The following is a 22,549-nucleotide window of genomic DNA, read 5'->3' as shown; positions in this document are numbered from 1 at the left end:
CAACTGTGGCGTGGCCAGATGAGGCGAGGAGGGCGGCTCGAACAAAGAAACCACAGCCTGTGATGCTGACAGGCCTCACCTTGGGCCTGCCAGCCTGCGAGCGCCATAAGGGTCGAGCAGGGATCCCGTCCTGTGTGATTGGCGAACTGGGTACTTTTCATCGCTGCTGGACCGATCCGCGTCCGGCGTGGCGCCTACAGACCCCAGGGACTTGCTGTGCAGACCCAGGATTAGGTGGCCAATTCGTAGAGTGACAGGCCGCTTTTTGAGCCGGCGCTGGCATCCCACTTTGAGAGCGGGCATCAAGAATAGGAGTGGCAAACCGACTGTATTCCTGAAATCTGATCGCTCGATCTTCTTCAGAAGAGCTCGGGTTCTGGGGTCTCCGGGACAGGAAGTGTCTAATCGAGGGGCGGGGGTTGGAGGAAGTACGTGCGCATTGTACATCGTCATGAGTGGACGCCGCCTGGAAAGAGTGCAGACTGGTGACTTGCATCCTGAACAGAACTACATGGAGAAGCCCTAAAGAGCACAAGAGCACTAGTTGCGGAACCCAAGAAACCCAATTCTGCCTAGTTCGATTCAGCCTGAAATTTGCGAGAGAGAAATCGTCTTTGCCATATCGTCACTATCGCTAACGTTGCAGAGTACAGTCGCCGATAGGCTAGTGGGAGTACATGTAGAAAACATTCGGTCTCAAACAGACAGAGAACCGGGTAGAAAGAAATGAGTCAGTTGAACGCCAAAAGATATGCTGATGGACCATGCAAAAACCAGAGAAGCGTGGCGGATGGCGGAGCCATTACTATCACTACTACCGGGCTCTCTTCTTGCCTCGAGTCGGCAAGGGTGCTTCACACAGTTCGGACCAGGCGTCTTCGAAAACAGTCTTCCGCGGGCCGATCTGGCCTTCATAGAAGTTCAGCTTGCGCACGACCTCCATAGCGCCGGTGCCCAGGCCCATGGTCTTGCCCATAATAATACATTCCGAAACGCCCTCAATCAGATCAGTGCGGCCAGCACCACCGGCATCGAAGAGGTGGTCGGCGGTCTTTTCGAACGAAGCCAGCTGTAGCACCGAGTCACGCATCTTGGCCAGACCGAAACGAGTGATGCCTAGCACCTCGCCCTTGTACGTCATTACGTCGGCCAGGAGCTGCATGTGGCGAGGATCGATGTCCATGTCCTTCATGACCTCGCTGATTTCAGTAATGATGGTGCTTCGTGCGGCTTCGATGCCAAGCACCTCGCGCGCCTCCATGACGTTGTTAGTCCGGGTGTGCAGACCATCCACTCCAGCAGTCGTCATACAATCCTTCAGACCGTAGCCTTCCACTAGGAGAGTATTGGTGGTGCCTTTCTCATCGGTTCGGATAATGGCACGGGCGGCCTGGGGATGACCCATAATCTGGATGTTGGGCATCATGCGCTTCAGGTGCTTGAGACGCAGGAAGGGATCGGCACTGGTTGAGGCGATCTCGGTCTTCGACAAACCATTCTTGCTGGCCGGGTCGAGATCGATGACAAGGGTAATAGAATTGCGCGTAGTTCGGAACTTGAGGTCATCAGCCTTGAAGCGCTTGTGATTTTTAATCGCGGCGACGATTTGCGGCATCGTGATCTCAAGCTGCAGGTCATCAATCGTCTTTTGATTGATCTTGGCGGTGACACAAGCCTCGTTTCCAGACCATTTCTCATTGATTGAGTGAATCACATCGCGCAGGTAGGTCTTCTCAATGCGTCCCTTCACAATACGAGCGGAAGCAATTTTGTCTTTGGTGACAAGCTCGCATGCAATGACCGGCGTACTGATCTCCTTGGAGGCGTTGATAATTTCCTTGATACGGGGCACACCCTGCGTGATACTCATACCAGCAACACCAGCGAAATGGAACGTTTTCAAGGTCATCTGGGTACCGGGCTCACCGATGGACTGGGCACCGACAGCACCAACGGCGTGGCCTGGTTCGACTTGGGCTTTCTTGTACTTCAACAGACAAGCAGTAATGAAAGCCCGGAGGGTGGTCTCGGTCAACTTGCCAGTGTGATTCAAGCCCTGTCGGCTTCTCTCGTCCGAAGGATCAAAGTCACCCCCATGAGAGATCAGCCTTTCGGCCTTGGTCTGCACGTACTGCTCAATAGAGTCAAGGAAGTCACGGGCACTCTCGAATTGGTCGACACCATGATCGCTGCGGTCCATGTATCCTAGTTCATTGCCCATCAGGTCCTTGCGTGTGAGCTTGGCGCGCTCCTTCTCAAGCATCTCTGCACAAACTTCCATGATTTCTTGCGGCAGCAAACTTCGCTCGTCATTGTTGTAGGTAGTAGACTCGGAGTGAATGAAGGTTCGATCGAAATGCACCGGCTTGGCTTTGCCTTCCATATCCACGGGATCCAGTTTGTCGTCACCGTACTGGAACTGGACGATGGCAGCTGACGAGTTCCGCACTGTATCGTCGTATCTCGTAGAGAGATCCTCAAGTGACTTCATCAGCCGACGAGACATGTAACCAGTTTCGGCAGTCTTGACGGCAGTATCGACCAGACCTTCACGACCAGACATGGCGTGGAAAATGAACTCTGTAGGCTCGAGCCCGGAGAAGAAACTGTTCCTAACGAATCCCTTCGACGGAGGCTGGCGCGCATTCTTCGGGAAATGAGGAAGCGTGCGATCCTGGAAACCATCTTGAACACGTTGACCACCGATAATTTGTTGACCCACAAGTGCAACCATTTGGGACACGTTGATACTAGAACCCTTGGATCCAGACGTAGCCATGATGAGGGGCGAGTTGTACTTGCTGAGTTGGGCAATACATTCATCTCCAGCTTGCTGACGGACCTTACTGAGAATACCAGACAGCTGGTTTTCCATTGTCTGCAACTCGTCGCAACCGGGATACTTTTCCAAAGTACCGGCTTTGTATTGGGCAATAACGGCGTCGCAAGCAGCGTAAGCCGTTTCGACCAGATCATTCTTTGACTGGACAAGTCTGTCGCTGGGGTAGACATCCGTGATACCAATAGAAAAGCCGATATTGGTGAACCAGCGGGCCGACAGCTTCGACAGGCGGTTCATGCCTTCAGCAGCAGCAGGTGGGCCAAAATCACGAAGCATAATGTAGAACACATTGTCCTTCTTTCCAGAACCGATGGTAGACTTGTCCATGACACCGCACATGACTTCAGAATTACGAATCACCAGCCAGCCATCGTTCGGGTCCAGATCCTTCGGCCGACCATCCTTCGGTTGCTTGAATTCACGGCAAGCGGCGTCAAGGTTTACAAGAACAGGGTCATCATTGTTGGGGTGCATCAGAATATTGAACACCTGTTTACCCGTCCAGAGCATCTGAGGCTTGAGAACAGAGGGGGGTGGGAGATCGAAACGCGTTTCGTGGCCCAGCATGTAGAGACAAATCTGGGTGAACGAGCGACGGTCAAAGAAATTGTCTTTACTGCTCAGCAAATAAGCAGCACTGATGAAATCCTGAATGGCGGAAATGATAGGCTCGCCGTTCTTTGGTGTGGCCAAGTTGTTCTTCACACCCATCAGCTCCATCGCTTCAGCCCTAGCCTCTTCTGTCTGGGGAACGTGCAGATTCATCTCATCTCCGTCGAAATCAGCGTTGTAAGGGTTGCAAACACACTCGTTTAATCGAAATGTTCGATGCGGCCGAACCTTGGCGAAATGGGAAAGGATACTAAGCTTGTGCAGAGAGGGCTGTCGGTTGAAGAGAACGATATCACCGTCTTCGATATGACGCTCAACTGTGTCACCCTCCTGTAGCTCGTTGGCAACATGCTTCAGGTTGCCGTACTTCAGCATCATTTTGAAGGTCGAGTCCTTCTTAACAAGATAGTTTGCTCCGGGCCATTTCTTGCTTCCGTTCAACACGCGCGCCTGAAGCTTTTCCTTATTGTAACGAGTTACAACCTCTGGGTATGTCATGTTCTTGGCCACAAGTTCGGGGACGGCGACTTCGTCGACTCGCAGGTTAGGATCGGGCGAAATGACTGTACGACCAGAGAAATCCACACGTTTTCCTGACAGATTGCCACGGAATCGACCTTGTTTTCCCTTCAGTCGTTGAACGAAACCGCGAATGGGCTTTCCCAGGTCAGCTTTGTTCAGGCCTGGAACATCGCTGTTGATGTAGACTGCAATTTGCAGCTGCATGTAGTCCCAGCATTCCATGATTGTCTGCACTGGAGCACCCTTCAGCAGAGCGTTCTTGAGGTTGATGTTGCTCTGGACGATATCGCCCAGCTTTGCCGTCAGATCGTCTTCTGTCGATGCACCTTCTTGGCCTACGGACGGCCGAATGCAAACCGGAGGAGCCGGGATGAACTGCCAGAGGAACATCTCCGGTCGTGCTTCCTTTGGATCTAAGCCCAAGAGTTCACAATCAGTATTGGAGATTCTCTTGAAAAGCTTCAACACGCGCAGGGCATTCATGTCATCCTGTGCCTTCTTGAAGTGCTTTTCAATCTCTGTGTTGGCATTTCGTGCTTCGGCAAAGGAGTCATCGAACACCGTTTTGCTGATTGGAGGCTGCTTCTTGACGGAGGTCGACGAGTTGAATGCGCGGAACTTGTCGTGAGTAATTTTCAAGGCACTGGAGCCGGCCTTTTTCACGACACCGTTGATCGCCTGACAATACTCGCATTGTCGAGTTTTCCGGCAGCGCTCGTTGATTCGCTTCGCAATTTGCATTCGTCGCAGGTTATCTAGTCCCGGGCGGCGCATCTCGCGCAGGAAAGCACGGCGCTCCGTCTCAGGGAGAAGGATGCGCGAACACTCCTTGCAAATTTCCTGGAGAATACCGATAACGCGCTTGAAGTAACCGACATGGAAAGCTGGCAAGACCAGTCGAACGTGGCCAAAATGACCATTGCATTCCTTCAGGTGATGTCCACACGTCTTGCACTGTGCGGTCTTATTGGAGATACCCATGCGCGCATCGAGAGGGCCATGAGAAACCACGGCGCGATCATGGTCGAGGTCGAAGAACTTGCGGTCGGAGACTTCCACTACAGCTTGACTGACAATGTCATCGTTTGTCCTGCGAAAAAGAGCAGTGCCTGCGTTAGCGACAGGTTCCGCGCCAAAGCACCGTAGCTCGGCTTTCAGCCAAAAAAAAGTGGGCCCACATACAAAACGCCGAATTTGAGTTCCTTGATCACTTTGGGAACACGATCAATGACCTGGGCCTTGCCCAGGTCGATCTGGGCACCCTCTGGAGGCTGCATTGCGCCGTCGTCAAGGGTAGGACATGGCAGGGTGACTCAAAGCTGACTCGATCGCTGCGGGCGGGTGTCAGCCGCAATCGACGGGACTTGAGAGCCGACAGACAATCGAAACTGGTTAAACGGGTGCTGGAAGGAGGCGAGGATTTAAGAAACCAGCAAGGTCCCGGCAAGAAGCGATGGGGGAGAAGGATGGCGATGGCCGGAAAGGAATGAAGAAGAGCAGCGGCGGGGTCTTGCCATGAACTTTTTTTCTGCCGCAGAAGCTCACACCGCCCACGGAGCGTTGACCGGCCGTATACATCGGCCAACGATCAAATCACTGGAGATCTCATGAAATACCGAAAGACTCTGGGAAATCTAGTGAGACTAGACCTATTAGCCTCACAGATGACTCGCCAAAATACGGTGCATTAGTATTTATGAGCACGGGGGAACTTAGTACTCTATATCACCCTAACGATGAGCTCGTGCCTTCCTTTTTGGGATGTCTCAGGCCTCGCGTTTGATTGCCTTCACCGCCTGTGGGGTGTTCCTTCCTTTCCACACTGGGATCAGTTCCTTTACCTCTCTTCCTATACTTCTATCGAAGCTAGACTCTGATTAGCTTAATCCACTTCATTCATTTCGCTTGCCGCTGATGTCCCTGCCCATAGATTTTCACGCTTAGATACGATAGGGATCATCGAGTTCATCATGATGAGGGTCTCTGCCCAAGGTATTACCTGATTATCGATCTCTTTATCCCGTAGGCTTCTTGCCACTTCATCAGCAGCCCAAAACATCCCTTGCCCGAGACGGGCCTGCCAGGCAATCCGAAGTCCACCACTTCAACCCTCCAATTTCTGCAACTTGGGCTCTGCCATTAATCCCCAATCGAGTTTCTCCCCGTAATTGAGGGATAATTCTGATGCTTGCTACCATATGAGATCGTGGGAATGTAAGGCTATGAAATTGCTGAAGAACAATCGGATACTAAATTGTGTACCTATACTCTGCAGAACTTAGGATATGCTGGAGTCTGAGGGCGGAACCCCAGAAACAACCAGTATACGCGGGGAAATCTGATACTCTTGACTTGAAGATGTATCCATGAGGTTAACCAGAACTAATAGATGGTCTTGCTCAGAACTAGCAAAGTGCCAGATACCATGCTTTGAAGTAAATTGGTCATTTCTATCTCATTCGTCAACTTCCTTGTTACCCAGCATCTGCTTCGGGACTTCTTTCCCATTCACCGGAAAGTTCCATCGTAATCGACACCGCAACCTTGTAGGCAGTTCGGCGGTGATCACCGAATTTATGTATACTGAAGAGATCAGGTTTTACCGGGGTCTCGTAGGACATAATGGTATTGTCTATAAGAAGGAGGAGATTGGAAGGTCTGCGATCGAACCCCAACTCCAATGAGATGGAAGTCGATAGAAATCACTGATATAACCTCGAAAATCCAGCCTCAGGAGGCTGTAACCAATTCCTCTTGTCATACTCCCACTCATCCGCACCCTCGATGACATGGAACGTATATGCATACCGACTCCGCGGGCTCGTATTCTTCTCGCTTTTGTGAAGCACATTTCCGTGAATCAGAACCAGAGACCCAGCCTTGACATTCAAGATCTCTAGATCTTTATCGGTAGGCTCGCTAGCCTTTTCCTCCTCCATGCCCTTTGGCAACGAGGCGCTGTCGTTCTCAATGAACTCCGTTCCCTTGTTGTCGGCCTTCCTTACAAACCGGCGGGCGATGTGTCCACCCTTTCGGCCCTTGTGGGACCCCTTCCACATGCCCAGAGTCCCGTTGCCGGGCCCCGCATCTTGCAGGGCATACCACCATCCAACCGCCGACGGCGGGTTCGTATATAAGAACTCGGAATCGCGGTGTGTCGGGACCGCGCCACCGATGGAGGGCTGTTTGCAGATAACCATGCTCTGGAGGACGCGCGGGTCTTTGAAGCCCAGCGATCTCGCAACAGCCGCGTTCTGCTTATTCAGAGACACTGATTTAAAAGGTGGCGACAATGTGTGCAGCGAGTGTCCGATCTTGTTAACCGCTAAATGCTTTGGCTTGATCAGCGCGGCGCGTCCCGTGAGCGGGTCAGGTTCGGAAGTAAACGCGTCCGGCTCGAAGAAGAACCGGATTTTGTCGCCAGAGTTCAGGAAGTAGTCGTCACCCACATGGTCGGCCTGGTCATCGTCGCCGGTGGTGAATTGCGTGAGTGGGTGCGAGTCCAGCGAGAAGTCGTTGAGGAGCGTGTTGGTCTCGGCCAAGAGGGCTTCGATCTCAGCTTGGGTGAGATAATCAGGGATGACCAGGTAGCCGTTCTCGCGGAACGAGGCTACTTGCGATTCGGTGAGGCCACTCATTGTGGTGATACGGAGGAGGGGAGATGAAGAAGTCTCGAAGTTGGAAAGGCGGGGAAAGGTGATAAGCGATATCTAGCTGCCGCCGGATCTGCTATCGGAGTATGCCGTACGTGTATCATGATGCCCGATAAACAGAAATCACTGGGCATACATTGGATTACTTGTTTTCAGTAGAAATTTCAAGGGTTTAAAAGACTTTTAGGAAACAATTGAGCATCCCAAGAAAATATATGATCGTAATTCGACATAGGTATCATTCGTCTTTGTTGTACAGAGAAGATACCAAAAAAAAAGGCAAAGATTCATTCAAAAGCGCCGCCAGTGCCGGATATTCGAGGAAAGGAAAAAGGACGAATACACAACCTAAAATCATGACCATAAGTCGCGAGATATAATAACAAAGCCTCCCATCCAAGATAAAAGATAACGGTACATCAAATCATCACATGCGAATCAAATCCTTGTTTTAGCTAGCATAGCCCATCGTGACTGATGGCCGGGGCGCGTATTTGCGCACGGCTCGGCTCGGGCTGCACCCCACGGACCCGATGTCGATAGTCTTGAGCTCCCGGCTCAAAGCATCCATTCCGGGGTTGCCAGTACTCACATTGCTGGCTGCAACAGGGTACCCAGGGGATCCGTGAGAGACTGGCACCTTCGATGGGATGGGAGGACCGGAGTTATAGTCGTACAATGGGGAGCGAGAGCCGGGAGAAGGAGACACGGAGCCCCGCGAGGAGCGCGGCCGTTCCACTGAGGTTGGGGTGCTGTAGACCCGGCCGTTCGTGAAGCTACTGTAGCTCTCATGTCCACGATCAGCGCGAGGCGGAGTGTGAACGTGTTGTGGAGTGTACTTCTTGCTGGGTCGATCAGTGTCAGCCGTAGGCCGGAACCCCACACGAGGCGGGCCAGTAGTGCGAGAAGTATCATTGCCGCGAGAAGTAGGCCTGGGGGAGTGCTTGAACCGAATGATAACTTCAGGTTTGCGACTCTTCCTCTCTGGCTCAGGTGCCCAGGTGTCAGCGGGCAAGTGGTCAGAAGGATCAATTTCGCGGCCATCGTCACCGATGATAGGCTGATCTGGGTCTCGAAAAGGTTCAATCTCCGCGCGCACTGCCGCGTCTCTGGCTTGCGAAGGTGTCTCGTACGCCGGCGATGGCTCCCTGCTGGTGGATGGCCGGGACGCATGCGGGTTCAAAGAATTGTACGAGTCGGGGGAGAATGGAATCGAGGAGCCTCCCCGGTCACTAGAAATTGAGGGTCGTGGGCTAACAGACTTCCGTGTCACCACCATCCGTGTGTCCGGGCTTACCGATCCGCCCCTACTCCTGATGGAGCTCCGATCATCTACAGGCTGTGGAGATGTCCGGAGAGGATAGATGGGGGCCTCGTATGGTATGGGAATTGGCGCAGGTGCATACGCGGACATGGATACTGGAGCCGGAGCCGAGACAGGCGCTGATAGTGGTTGAGGGATCATCATCTCATCCTCCATGTGACTCGTGCTGCCCTTGCGGCTATTCCGTCCCTCAAATAACCGATCCTGTTCCTCACTTTCGTAGCCAGCCACCAAACTTGCTGGCATGGGAGACGGGTTGCTGGAGTAGACAGGGCTGTATGGGGTATAAGGCGAGGGTGATTGACTAGACGTCGGCTTCACTGGCGATGGCGGCTGAGCCATTCGAGACCGATGAATGGGGGGCGGGGGAGGGGGAGCATCCTCTTCCTCATCTTCCACGCGCGGCTGCATCGTGGCGTACTCGGGATGATAAGGATCATTTCGGGGTGCAGGTAGAGCCTTCATTGTGCGTGGTTGATACCGTAGTTCATCTCCTGGGCCAGACGAGGAACTTGGTCGAGAATAATCCAAAGGTGCTGGTTCATCGACATGACCAGACGACCGCGGGGAGAATGTCGAAACATGTCCAAATGTCATGGGATTCGCACTATATTGAGGAGAGATCACTGAGCTGTAGGCGTCGTGAGACTGCGAAGGAGACCTGTCATACAGTGTCCTCCCATGCAGATCAGTCTCAAATGGCGGTTCCGAGGTTGATCGGTAGTCACTAGGAGGCTGATCATAGTCGGAATGACTGCACATTTGGGCGGAGCGAGGGTCGTATTGAGGGTCGGGGTCTTCGTTGGGGTGTTGAGTTTCATGTGTATTGCGTCTCATCATGCCGGCAGGTGGAAGAGCGGGAGTGGGAGCCGGGTTGTCCCATTCGCGTTGATAATTATCAGGGGCATCATATGCTCCTCGGGCCTTTACGCTGGGGGCTGGCGCATTATATGATGGAGCATCATGAGTATGCTCTGAACGTCTTGGCGGGTAAGGGAGGGCATCTGGGTTCGTAGCCGGTGCGGGTGCAGGCATGGTATGTGCATGATCACGCATGGCAGGCCGTGATGGCTGGGGATGCTGCAGCGGAGGAGCAGGAGTAGAGTGAGTTTGTTCCAGAACAGAGGGCCTTGGTGGAGGGGCTCCAAATGGATCTGTAGGCAGAGGCCGTCTCTTGACTTTCTCCAATTGTCGAGGGCCAGAAAGACCAGAGCTTGATGGGCCACCACCACCACCACCACCAGTGGTCTTGCCTTGAACCCTCTCAGCAGCTTCTTTCCGTCGCTCAATAATCGCCTCGTCTTGTTGCCGGGTGTCGTAGTAGGTCATTTCGATTCGAACATCACCAGCATATTTGCCACGGCACTGTAGCGGGTGCCAGTGGTCGTTCTGGCTGCCCCCTGGGATGATCAGGTTCTGCAGGTCGACCCAGGTCTCCCCGATCAAGTCCGTCTTTTTGTCATCGTTGAAAATTGAGACCTTCAACTTGAAGTAGTCTGGTGATTCGTGTACTGTGAATCGGAGTTCATGATCCCTGTGAAAAGCTTTCGATTAGCCCTAGGATTGGAACAGTTCTGCGTGTTGTGATAACCTACCATCGAGGAGTTTGTCCACCACGCAGGTCGGTAGGAGTCTTTTTTGCCTCTTTGCCTAGCCTTGCTGCACAGTATGGATTCTGCTTGCCCATAGTCTTGCGATTAGGCAAATTCTTCGCACGGTCAATGATGGCAACCAGCGTGCCAATCGCAGGCCCATCGACCGACATGTCGGCGAAGATGCCCGCAGCATGGTTGATCTTGGAGAGCTTTGACATGACAGTTGAATACGGATTTCAGCACTCTCTTTTAACCAGATCTGGATCAAGCTCAGTAGCTGGAGTATAAAGGAGTGCCGTCCAGCATTGATGTTCAGAGAAGAAGAGGGAAGAGGAGGGGGAGAAAAAGAAAGATAAAGCGCCCACCTTTTGGAATGTCAGATGCGGTATTGGGGGTGGCTGGGGGCTGGGAATCTACAGGTGCTGATTGGCTGAGTCCCCTGATTGAAGCGTCTCGACCGCGGTAGATCGGGGCCATGTGACCATACATGACAATACCACAATACAAGTTATCGATAAACAAGCTCAGCAACTCATACGTCAGTTTGTTGTTCTGTACTTCTACTGCTAATATTTCGCTCTTTCCAGCCTCGCTTGACGCCAGATGGAGAGGAATAGGTTATGCAGTATCCATCTCATTCCATCTCATATCTCATTTCACCCAACCCCAGCCAGACATTGAGAATGAGGTGGATCGGCGGCGTCAGCTTTGATCAGGTCCCCAGCCACCGCGATCCACCACCAAAACATTCTTGACGTGGACAGGGGGCATCCCCCACTAGGAGGTGCAACGATCGGGCGACTGGTCTAGAGTCGCGATCGTCATCTTTCAATAGCGCGGTCTGTGAGCCGAGTTTTACTCGATACGCTGCGCAGCTGTCAGGCGCGGCTCCCCACCTGTAGGGTTGACAGGATGCATGAGACCCTCACCTCCCCCGCCGAATTGCCATAGCGACGACCAAAACACACGAACCGGATTGACCGCTTCTCGCCACTATCGAGTCTGGTGGAACACTAAATCAGGTCCAAGGAGCTCATCGACAGTCTCCTTCATGGTGAGACAGATCTCGATAATCAATGATGTACCGCCCTCCCTGCTTCCAATGTCAAACAAATTGATTGTTGCCTGCGTCACTGCCCCGGTGGACAAAGCGAAGCCGAGAGTTCCGATCATTACGGCGCTGGGGCCAATTCTATTAAAAGAGATACCGGGCGAAGAACCCGGCAGCCTGTACGGAGTAGCAGTAGCCGTAGCCATACGTTGACCAAGGTCGGGCAATATCTTGGCCGGTTATGAAGATGTCGTCAGGTAACTTGACTAGTTTCTTTATCACATCATTCTCGCAGATAACCCGAGAACATAAGCTTACCTACTCAGTATGGGCTAAATGGAATCCCGCGAAAAAGTGTAAGAACATATAGAATCAGACCTGATAGCAGCCAATCTAACAATCCTGTACGTTTTGCAGCAGTGTTTACAGCGTGCTGCGACCATGCAAGGCACTACACTCTCAGGGGAAGATGCGGGAGGGACCTGGTGCCTCAATGGCCTTATGGCCTTGATGCCTTGATCTTCCAGTTCCTGTTTGCCTCAGGCCAAAAGACCTTTCGCCGCCATTCCCGATTAGGCAGGGTGAACTTTTTTGATCGGCAGAAAAAAGATCCTCAACTTTCACGAACAGACACCTCTGCGAGCCACGAGGTTCTGTTAAGGCTTTCTTCCCTTTCGCATATTACGCCTTCGCCTGTCATCTGATACAACGCACAGCTCACCATGGCGGCGCCCGTCCTGCCTCTGCAGCAGGTGAAACTCGCCTCGCTGCCCTCAACCCGCCTTACTCCAGAGCAGCAATACTGGCGCACCTTCAAGAACCCTCTTTTGATCCCTTCGCCGGCCAATGGCCCTGTCAATCTCATCACCCAGCCTTCCGCCCCGTCCTCTTCTGCCGTATTTCCTTCTCTGACACAACCTCCGGATGTTTTCACCGTAACCACCGGCGCGCGGGTTCAGATCTACTCGATTCGCACACGAAAGCTCCTGCGGACAATCACTCGGTTCGATGACACAGTTCGCAGCACAGATGTTCGCCCCGATGGCCGTATCTTTGTGGCAGGTGACGATACGGGTAAAGTGCAGGTCTTCGACGTGAGCTCCCGTGCGATTCTGAAGACCTGGACCGACCACAAGCAGCCCGTGTGGGTGAGCAGGTTTTCGCCCAGTGACCCAACATCGCTTTTGACGGCCAGCGATGACCGGACCGTTCGGTTGTGGGACTTGCCTGGGGAGACAAGCGCGCGGACATTCGCCGGCCACACCGACTACGTGCGAAGCGGTTCATTTATGCCGGGCTCGATGGCTTCGTCCGGGTTACTGGTGTCTGGTTCTTACGATCGCACGGTCCGTATTTGGGATCCGCGTGTGGAAGGCCGTGCGGCTATGACCTTCAAGATGGCTGCTCCGATTGAAGCCGTGCTACCCATGCCGGCGGGCACCACAGTTCTAGCTGCCGCCGACAACAAGATCGCTGTGCTAGATATCGTAGCTGGAAAGCCGCTACACATTATTCAAAGCCACCAGAAGACTGTTACATCACTCGCATTGGCATCAAACGGAGAGCGCCTGCTCAGTGGTGCGCTGGATGGACACATGAAGGTCTTCGAAACTACTGGATGGAATACCGTCTCTGGATCCAAATACCCCTCTCCCATCCTATCGCTCAAGGTCATCACCTCCGGGATGGCATATGAGGACAAGCACATCGCCGTGGGTATGCAGTCGGGTCTTCTCTCGATCAAGACCCGTCTGTCTGGCCAACAAAAGGTCAAAGAGCGCGAGCGCCAGAAGGAGATGCAAGCCCTTCTGGAGGGCAAGCTCGAAGAACACGACCGGCAAGTTGCGAAGAAGCAGAAGCTCCGCGGCTCCGGGTGGGAAAAGCGTCTTCGTGGACGCGACTTTATCGGCGAGGGAGTGGACATCGTGATCGAAGGCCAGGATCGTAAGCGACGGAAGAAGGAGCAGCCCTGGGAGAACGATCTCCGCAAGGGACGCTACTCGGTCGCTCTGGACCAGGTCCTCGCGTCCACCGACAAGACCGCCCAACTCACCCTCTTCACAGCCCTTCGTCACCGCTCGGCCCTGCGCGCCTCACTCAAGGACCGCGACGAAGTCACACTCCAGCCCGTTCTGCACTGGATCTACAAGCACATTCGCGAACCCCGCCTGGTGGACCTCAGCGTTGAGGTTGCCATGAACCTCCTCGACATCTACTCAGGCAATCTGGGCCAGTCCGCCCAGATTGACAAGCAGGTGGAGCGGTTGCACAAGCGGGTGCGCGACGAGGTAGAGATGGCCCAGCATGCATGCCAGACGAAAGGCATGCTGGATATGTTGAAAGTCATTTGATTGGGATCATTGCTCATGTGAACTGGCTTGGAGTTTTTTTTGGCAGGGTACCCTTGGGATTCTGACATCTTTCTCGGTGTATATGGCGGGCCATTGATCATTCTGTATATTGCATAGAAATTAAAAGTCGACCTATTTTAACATTCCACCACCGTCTAAGAACCCCATTTTGAATCTTCACTGCCTAGGTAATACCGATTGGAAGTTCAATGCAGGTAGCAAGGTTCGATGGTGTAGTCTAGCAGAGCCAAGCCCCATATATATACTCGGTGTACTTGCGCTTGAAATGGCGGTCTACACCTGGAGAACCTGTTCTACTGTTGCTTCTGATTTTATGATTGGGATCCAGAATCAAATAGAAGCAGCCTTAACATTTGGACGTGGGAGGAATCCCGGTGAGTAAGGGCAATGTATTAAAGTATCGTGAACCGCCCCAGTGACCCAACCAGCCACAGCGTCAGTCAGGTCCAAGCGCGATCGGCCACTTTGTAGCCCTTTCTCTCTTCCCCCTCCCCACCGCCAGGATTATTCCACCGGACTTCCCGACTCCTCCCTGCGAGATACCCAAGATAAACTTGGTTTCGGCAATTTCGCAAGATCCAAAAATCGCAGCATTCCTCCACTGCGCACCCCTCCTCGGCTAACCCTTGGCAACGTGCTCTGCCCCCTCCACCCCATTTATCCGCCCCGCCCCTCAACCATCTTGAGCAGCAAAAACAGTTGTCCTGCTCCACCCTCGGTTCTATTGTGGGGAGAGTCGAGACCGACTGATTGGCAATGCTCTGAGACCAGGAAAAAAAATAGAACCACGGCACAGTCAGCACGCCCGTTCCGCCGGGACGACCTAGGAAATCAATCACGTCACGCTGTCCTCTCATCATGGCCGCCGCCTTCGACGAGGAAGATCTTTCGATCCCACTCCCTCCTTCCGACCGTGACCGTCCGCGTGAACGTGCGAGCAAGCCGGTCAGCTCGAACCCCTCCGCTATGGCAATGCCCCCGCCCTCGCGCCCGACCGGTCGGGGCGACGCCGCGACACAGTCACCGGCTACCATGCGGGACATGCAGCGCCTCGATCAGTACCAGACCGTCAAGATCTTGGGCGAGGGATCGTTCGGAAAGGTGAAGCTTGCCATCCACCAGCCGAGTGGACGGCAAGTAGCCCTCAAGATCATCTCACGGCGCAAGCTACTATCCCGGGACATGGTTGGGCGCGTGGAGCGAGAGATTCAGTATCTCCAACTGCTACGACATCCCCATATCATTAAATTGTAGGAATAGCTGCTCCCTCCCCGCCGTCCCTCGGGACAATTCACCCCCTATGCATGATACTGGAGTCCTGGATGGCTGACCGAGTACCCCGCCTTCCGCTAGATACACCGTGATTGCCACCAAAACCGACATTGTGATGGTCCTCGAGTACGCCGAACGCGAGTTGTTCGATTATCTGGTTAGGAAGGGCAAATGCGGTGACGACGAGGCCCGCAAGTTCTTCCAGCAGATCATCTGTGCCGTCGAGTACTGCCACCGACACAAGATCGTCCACCGTGACCTCAAGCCGGAGAACCTGCTCATTGACAGCAACAAGAACGTCAAGATTGCCGATTTCGGATTGAGCAACATTATGACAGATGGCAACTTCTTGAAAACCAGCTGTGGAAGCCCGAACTATGCCGCCCCAGAGGTCATTTCTGGGAAGCTCTACGCGGGTCCAGAGGTGGATGTTTGGAGCTGCGGTGTCATCCTATACGTGCTTCTGGTGGGCCGCCTGCCATTCGACGACGATTACATCCCCGCCCTTTTCAAGAAGATCGCAGCCGGCAACTTTCACGTTCCAGGATACATATCTCCCGGGGCTGCCCGGCTCATCCGAGCCATGCTCCAGGTACACCCGGTCCACAGAATCACCATCCCCGAGATTCGACAGGACCCTTGGTTCACCAAAGACCTCCCCAAGTACCTGGAGCCACCGCCAGAGGAGTTTATCGCCACGGATGTGGATCTGAGCAAGATCGATCCTCGTAAAGTTGCCCCAGGAAAGTCACTCCCTGCGCATAATAAGATCCATCAAATTGCCGTGTCCAAGTTGGAACGAAGCATGGGATATGGCCGGGAAGATATCGAAGATGCATTGCGGCATTCGGAGCCTAGCGCGATCAAGGATGCTTTCTCGATTGTCGTTGAGAATGAAATGATGCAGACCAATTGTGAGTTGCGATATCATTCTTGGTTCTATCTGAGCTGCTGTTAACCATGGTTTACCAGCCCCGATCGAAGATAATCTATTGGCCCCGAGTGTGACAGCCCAGCCCAGGGCACCGGCACTTGCACTAGCCCAACGCAACCCCGCAGCTCCAAGAACTCAAGAGCCATCTGCGCATGCTGCTACTCGAGCCCTAAGTGTCTCCCGCCGTCCACGAGAGGAAGCCCAGCAAGCAGACGCGGATGATTTCGAGCTACCACGTCTCAGTCATGTCCGCATATTGCCCACAAGCTTGCCCTATGTGCATGATCAGCTCATGGAGCAGCGTGACCGAGAGCAGAAAGCTCGTCTTGAAGAGCGCCGACGAGAAGTGGCCGGTACTGAGGAGGAACGTTCCGGGTCTGAGCGCAGAGAATTGTCTCCCGAAGAGCAGGCGGCCACTGTACGGGCATTGAAGCCCCACGCTCGCAGTGTGGTTGATTTGGATAAGCTCAAGTTCGAGCCACCTATTGGCCATCCCATCACGCAACAGCCCAAGAGATCTCGCAAGTGGCAGTTCGGCATCCGTTCCCGGAACCAGCCTTATGAAGCGATGCTGTATTTATACCGAGCAATCGCTGCTCAGGGTGGGGTGTGGGATATCCAGCCTGTTGAATCAGGCACAAATATCGGGCCTGACGCGACACCTTCCTTGGAAACACCCAAACCTCTCCAAAGCAAATATCCTGACCTCCCGTCGGACTACTACATTCCGAAAGACCCCTGGTTCATCCGCGCTCGCCTTCTGAAGGAAGGCGTCCAGGCCCCGGGAGCATCGACAAGTGTTTTCAATAGTCGCAGCGACCTTGAAGAGCTGCGCCGCCGCTTCCACATCTCTGGCATCTCTGCTCCGGGTGAGGACAGGGAAAGAGATGTCAAATCCTCCACGCCTGACAACAGCGTCCCATCCGCACCTTCATCGGCCACCCAAAACAACGGGTTACCGGGTATCTCCCATGGTGTTTGGGTCTTCGTCGATATTCAGCTCTACCAACTGGAGGAGAACAACTATATGGTCGACTTCAAGTGCGACGGCTACCAGAACGTCATCCGCGCTCATGGCGACTCCGAATGGCACCCGATCAGCAAGCGCTTCATGAACAAAGAGAAGGAGGTCACCAGCCCATACCCGTTCCTTGATGTGGCATCGGACCTTGTGGCTCAGCTGGCTGTAGCTAGCTAGATGCCTTACGATCATGACACTTTCCATCATAGTCACCTTTTTCTAATATCTTGTTAATGTCTCCCGCTGGGGATGCGGAGTATGATTGTACATGAATTTTTTCATTCTGCATCTGGTAAGCGTGTTTAACTGGTTATCTCTTCACATTTCCTGGAGTTACTTTGCCTCTATTTTACTCTCTGCCATATAAAACACCTTTGGATTGTCAATCATCGCACGGTCAGTTCCCCTCGTGGACATTTTAGTTATATCGTACATCTTTCGTTGTCCATTCTGGTCAGCGCTTACGGTGGGCCCACAGGCTGAGTGTGAAGTATTTGAGGTTTCCCGACACACAGCCTCTGATGATAGCGTGCATGGTAACAATGCACACCTCCAATCACATATTCTTATTGAAGGGTCGCGTATGGGTTACATTTGTTCTTGTTATGCCTCGCTGGCATTGCTACTCTCCTATATCGAAGATCCAGGATTATTCCGTCACCAGTTGGACTGGAATTCCCGAACGCCGCTGCTTACCCTTTGGTGATCTATTGGCTGCAAAGTTTCTTCCATTATTTGCCATCATTCAGGCGGGTAGAAGCCCGATCCGGCTGCGTAGAGCTCCGCTGATCGGCCAGGCAAAGTCTATCAGTACGAGTAGCTGGAGATTGCTGAATCCTGTCCTGAGTAAGTGATACTTTGAGGGACCTATCTTTAGTGTATTGAGATAGTAAGAAAGAATTCGTCTTATCTCCGGCGTGGAAGACTTATGTATGCAGCAATATCGATGAAACGAAGACGTGGGAACGGAGACGTCGGACATAGAGAATGAGGGCGAGGAATCATAATGGCTTTCGTATCAATGGTGCCCGAAGCTCGCCAACCAAAAATGCCTTCCGACCCAACGAGTAGAATGAGGAAGGATTCGTATTCTGTTACACGAAAAATACGAAAACAAATTACCCCTTAGTCACTCATAGTTTGTGTCCTTGCTATCAGCCAGGGGGTGGGCTTCGTGCGCCAGGATCAGGACTCTTGTGCATCTGCTTCCCTCACTTCCCCGTCTAGAATTACCCCACGGGCGGACTATACGCTAATTTCTAAATGGAGGTATATTGCTGCAGTCATTGGAAGGTTGTTTCATTAATCTGCGGCTGGGCTGGGAGCTTCTGGGATCTCTATTCGGCATGTCATTCTGCCTGACTCCGAGACGCGGTTGTGAAATTCTCCGTCTAGGATATCAAAAGAGTTCGATAGTCCACACGTCCCCCAATCGGTCATTTGATTCCCCTAGCCCACCGTGAACCACAATAGCATTTGTACCGACAACATCAGCATCAAACCAGCCCCGTGCGAGAGGACGTTGATCTCCTTGAACAACAACTTCCTCCCATTTCTTGCTGCTAATGTCGAATGCCCACACGTCACTCAACATCTTTCCCGCTCCTTGGTGACCCAATGAACTAGGGTCATGCTCACCGAACAAGGTGATTAAGAATGACCGGCCTTCCAGACGAACCGGCAGCAGACAACTCACACTTCGCGGTGCCGGGCCTGCCTTGCCATCGGGTGAATAAACGTGCGAGGTCCAAGCATTCGTCTGAGGGGAGTAAATGTCCACACTTCCTCCCTGTTCGGTATTCCCATCGAACCCATTCATCCGATACAACTTGCCATCTATAAAGGCGATCGAAGTGCCTCCCCGTGGAGGATCGAATGCTGGGGTCAGTTCTGTCCAGCCTCGCCGGGAGAGGCTGAAAGCCCACAGGTCCGATAACCTTCCCTTTTCGGGGCAGCCCGCATGGAGGTACAGTGTATCTTCCCCGTCACTAGCCATGCAGTGATAGCTGCGAGCGACCGGGAACACCTTTGCGCTCGCATCCGGCAAAATAGATGACCAACTTGCTGTCGCAGGGTCGAATTCCCAGACCGTGCCTTGCTCCTCAATAGGTGCCATCGCGACACCGCCTCGGCCAGAGAACATATAGATCTTCCCGTTCAGTGTACAAGCGGCAGTCCCAACCCGCGGCGAAGGAGACTGGGATGTTGCAGGCACGGAAGTAATTGTGGCATTCCCTAGATGACGATGACGGGTTTCAGTGTCATCGTTAAATTTTTGAATTCTCTCATTCATCAACCTTGACATGGTGCAACTTACCGCTGCCCAATGAAACAGCGTGGATATCATTGTCTCGAGGCTCGCGCGGTCGCAGCTCCCCACCAAAAATGTACGCTCGATCACCAACAACCGAAACAATCTGTGAGGAGCGACGAAGGATTTCACCCTCCAGAATCTTGTGGCATCTAGCAACAATTTTCGCCATTGGGAAGATAAGCGCTCGGATTTCCGTGATTGTTCCGTGATCGGAGTGAGTACCAGGAACCAGAGGTGTCAGGGAAGACTCCTTTTTATAAGCACGATGGATTGGCCCGACTCGGATCGACAACGGTAAGATCCAAGTAATCCTGCGGAGGTCCCAGAGGCTCCACAGCAGCTGCAATAGTGGGCCGCTGTCAACGCGGCCTCCGAAATCTCCGAAACCTCCGCAACCTCCGAAAACCAAATGCTACTACTCTTGTTCACCCTTCGCGGCCATGCCTCCCAAAAAGGCATTCGCTCTAAAGAGAGCGTGCGATGTCTGTTATGTACGCGCAAGGGTAGTAACATCGTTGGGGGGAAGAGCACTGTAAACACCCATTATTATCAAAAATCTCCCATTCCACCCCACCTGGATTGGACGTAGTTGCTCCAAAGGCGGCTATTGACTAAACTGGGCCTTACGATGCGGTGTCCATTAAAAACAACTGGTTTCGGAGACATAGCTCTTAAAGGATACAGAGCTCAAAGGCTACAGAGCGTGGATTACATTGAGTGTAGAGGACAAGAAACTCAAAGTTAATTGTCGGCAAGCGTACGACGCCATGCTGTCGCAGATATCCCATGTCCTACCAAGAAGAGCTATAATTCAGTACAGGATTGATCGGTATCAGTCATAGCAGACTGCAATGAGCTAGGGATTAAAAGTCAAAAGCCGAGAAGATCCTGTCCTGACCCGTTCGCTCGAGCGCTGCAGGCGCTCCACTTCGGCAGGTGCACTAAGTGTCCCCGTTGAATCCGTACGAAGATCGCGTACAGCAAACCAGCGAATCCAACAGCAATCACACTGATGAGGGCCGGCCACTTGAACTGATCCGGACGTGAGAAAACGATCGTGGAGATATAAGAGCAAATCTCGAACAGGTTCTGCCAAGCAGCTTCGGTCGACGAAAAAGAGCCTCGCGCCTCAGCTTCCACACCCTGTAAGGTTCCATCAAAGTCAGGGTCTGGCGCTCTACTGAAAGAAGGCATTGGCAAGGCCGGGAACAACTCACCTCCTGAATAATAATCTGTGCACATAAATCATACCCTCGCAAGCCTACCCGGCTGAGAATTGTACCCCCCACGAGACCCGAGGCGGAGAGCAGAGGTTGGTTAGCGTAACTCCAGAATATAGCCATGCCACCTGCTAGGCATATAATCTGCCAACTTGCCAGCCAGATACCAGCACGGATCGGCCCGATTTTCCCCATCAGCCCAGGAGCAACCCAGGTGGCCAGCACCTCAAACATGACAGACAAGGTTCGTGCAACGGCGATCTGCGTCGAACCATAGCCTGCGGCCAGAAGCCAAGTGACCATTTGTCCCGCAAATGACAGAACCGTCAAGTAAAGCAATGCTCCGGCAAAGGACGGGAGGAACACTCGATGCCGAAAATAAAAACCGAAGTCTCCCAAAGCCTGCCGTACACCTTGACAGCAAGCTCTCCAGACGCGTGCAGAGAAATTTTGCTGTGCTGGTTCTATCCTTCGGAATTTAGGCGATGAATGTTTCGTTTCCTGTAATTCTGGTACTTCATAATACACCTGAGGTAAAGTGTTAAGAAACAGTGCTCTATGAGGCTAAAGGCTTCGCGCTAGAGATCATACCTTGGCGATCGAGAAGTACTCCACCACGACCGAACAGACATTCATCCCGAGATTGACGAGAATAGCGGCCTCTGTGGATATGCCAGCGATAAGAGCGATGAAAAGAGGCCCAATTAGTTTGCAGACCAAGTCAATTCGTCTCATTTGGGCGTTCATTGCTGTGTTGAATGAAAAATTAGCATGGAATGGCCAATCTACTTCACATCTGTATAACGCACTCCTGAGGCCTCCATTATTTTCTCCAGCAACGACCACAACCTGCCAGATTCATGTCAGTAGTGATCAGCATTGATTGATTGGCTTGTATAACCCTACCCAATCTTTCTCCACAGCGACCAAGTTCAAGACAGAGCATAACTTCTCAAAACAAGCCAACAGCGTGAGAATCGCCAGCAAACAAGTGTTGACCACTCGTTTCATTGGAAGGCCGATCGCTAGCAGATAGAAGATCACACACGATGCAGCCACAACAAGCCGTTGGAAAACTAACGTGGTCAGTTGTTCTGATTGACGGATGCGCTTGTCTCGGTCTGGTCGAGAAAGACTTACCGATTGAAAGCCGAACAACCTGCAAACGGTTGCCGACATCGATGTAGTGTCCCACCGCCGGGGCGAAGATGATTGCCGCTAGTCCACGAGAGAGCGCATACGCAGACATAGGCAGCAGCGTTCCTGGATAGACTGAGGCCAAATACAGAACGGCCCCGAATTCGAAGACGCGGGAATTCCAGGTTGACAGGAAATGTGATGTGTATAGGCGATAAGCTATCCTGGTCGGAACCTGACCTTGTGCATCATCCTTATTCACCGAGGAAGTAGAACTCGAAGCTCCAGCATTTTCAGGATCAGTGATCAGGAGCGTGCGCTCATCAGGAGCTGGTTGCTCTCTTCGGCAGGCGGGCATTCTTCACACGGCTTCCGGGAATCATTGCCTGGAGAGTCTTTTTGCTGGGCCAGAGATTTATTGAGGTTGAGTGTTTAAAAAAGAATGACAGGTACCCTAGGGCAGGGTACCCTAAACTAAAGTCCGGCGAGATCATCGAAGGTCTGATGCGGTTCCTCCTGATACGTCTTCCTCACTGATCGGACAATGGAAGTGAAGTGGAGAATCCAAGGCAGCCAGTCGGTAAATAGTGGCTATGAAAGTACTTGAGACAACCAATGATATGCGTGTGGATCGGGACCCGCATCACATGATCCCCACTTCCGCCCGTCGATTGCTTCAA

At 52.8% G+C, this 22,549-nt stretch overlaps 7 protein-coding genes across 7 annotated transcripts; 2 read left to right on the top strand and 5 right to left on the bottom strand.

Moving 5' to 3' along the window:
- Positions 1-814: 814 nt before the first annotated feature.
- On the bottom strand, positions 815-5,253 carry N7482_009922 (DNA-directed RNA polymerase III core subunit RPO31; the record flags this gene model as incomplete). The annotated part of the gene is made up of 2 exons (XM_056692046.1): positions 815-5,066; positions 5,159-5,253. The coding sequence occupies 2 exons, from the start codon at positions 5,251-5,253 to the stop codon at positions 815-817; spliced, it is 4,347 nt and encodes a 1,448-aa protein (XP_056539752.1).
- Positions 5,254-6,678: 1,425 nt separating this feature from the next.
- On the bottom strand, positions 6,679-7,614 carry N7482_009921 (phytanoyl-CoA dioxygenase family protein; the record flags this gene model as incomplete). Its single annotated transcript, XM_056692045.1, has 1 exon — positions 6,679-7,614. The coding sequence occupies one exon, from the start codon at positions 7,612-7,614 to the stop codon at positions 6,679-6,681; it is 936 nt and encodes a 311-aa protein (XP_056539751.1).
- A 466-nt stretch (positions 7,615-8,080) lies between these two features.
- Positions 8,081-10,766, bottom strand: N7482_009920 (uncharacterized protein; the record flags this gene model as incomplete). Its single annotated transcript, XM_056692044.1, has 2 exons — positions 8,081-10,487; positions 10,549-10,766. 2 exons carry the CDS (start codon positions 10,764-10,766, stop codon positions 8,081-8,083), a joined length of 2,625 nt encoding a protein of 874 aa, XP_056539750.1.
- A 1,555-nt stretch (positions 10,767-12,321) lies between these two features.
- N7482_009919 (snoRNA-binding rRNA-processing protein UTP15) lies at positions 12,322-13,950 on the top strand (the record flags this gene model as incomplete). The annotated part of the gene is made up of 1 exon (XM_056692043.1): positions 12,322-13,950. One exon carries the CDS (start codon positions 12,322-12,324, stop codon positions 13,948-13,950), a length of 1,629 nt encoding a protein of 542 aa, XP_056539749.1.
- Positions 13,951-14,829: 879 nt separating this feature from the next.
- N7482_009918 (serine/threonine-protein kinase) lies at positions 14,830-17,375 on the top strand (the record flags this gene model as incomplete). The annotated part of the gene is made up of 3 exons (XM_056692042.1): positions 14,830-15,221; positions 15,325-16,157; positions 16,216-17,375. The coding sequence occupies 3 exons, from the start codon at positions 14,830-14,832 to the stop codon at positions 17,373-17,375; spliced, it is 2,385 nt and encodes a 794-aa protein (XP_056539748.1).
- A 1,222-nt stretch (positions 17,376-18,597) lies between these two features.
- Positions 18,598-19,681, bottom strand: N7482_009917 (Kelch repeat protein; the record flags this gene model as incomplete). The annotated part of the gene is made up of 2 exons (XM_056692041.1): positions 18,598-19,433; positions 19,516-19,681. 2 exons carry the CDS (start codon positions 19,679-19,681, stop codon positions 18,598-18,600), a joined length of 1,002 nt encoding a protein of 333 aa, XP_056539747.1.
- A 701-nt stretch (positions 19,682-20,382) lies between these two features.
- On the bottom strand, positions 20,383-22,227 carry N7482_009916 (solute carrier 40 family transporter; the record flags this gene model as incomplete). Its single annotated transcript, XM_056692040.1, has 5 exons — positions 20,383-20,655; positions 20,730-21,260; positions 21,324-21,581; positions 21,639-21,808; positions 21,873-22,227. 5 exons carry the CDS (start codon positions 22,225-22,227, stop codon positions 20,383-20,385), a joined length of 1,587 nt encoding a protein of 528 aa, XP_056539746.1.
- Positions 22,228-22,549: the final 322 nt, after the last annotated feature.

The sequence above is a fragment of the Penicillium canariense genome (assembly GCF_028826845.1).
Source record: "Penicillium canariense strain IBT 26290 chromosome Unknown utg000007l_segment0_segment0, whole genome shotgun sequence".
Classification (NCBI taxonomy): Eukaryota; Fungi; Ascomycota; class Eurotiomycetes; order Eurotiales; family Aspergillaceae; genus Penicillium; species Penicillium canariense.
This window is presented reverse-complemented; position numbering and strand designations above follow the sequence as displayed.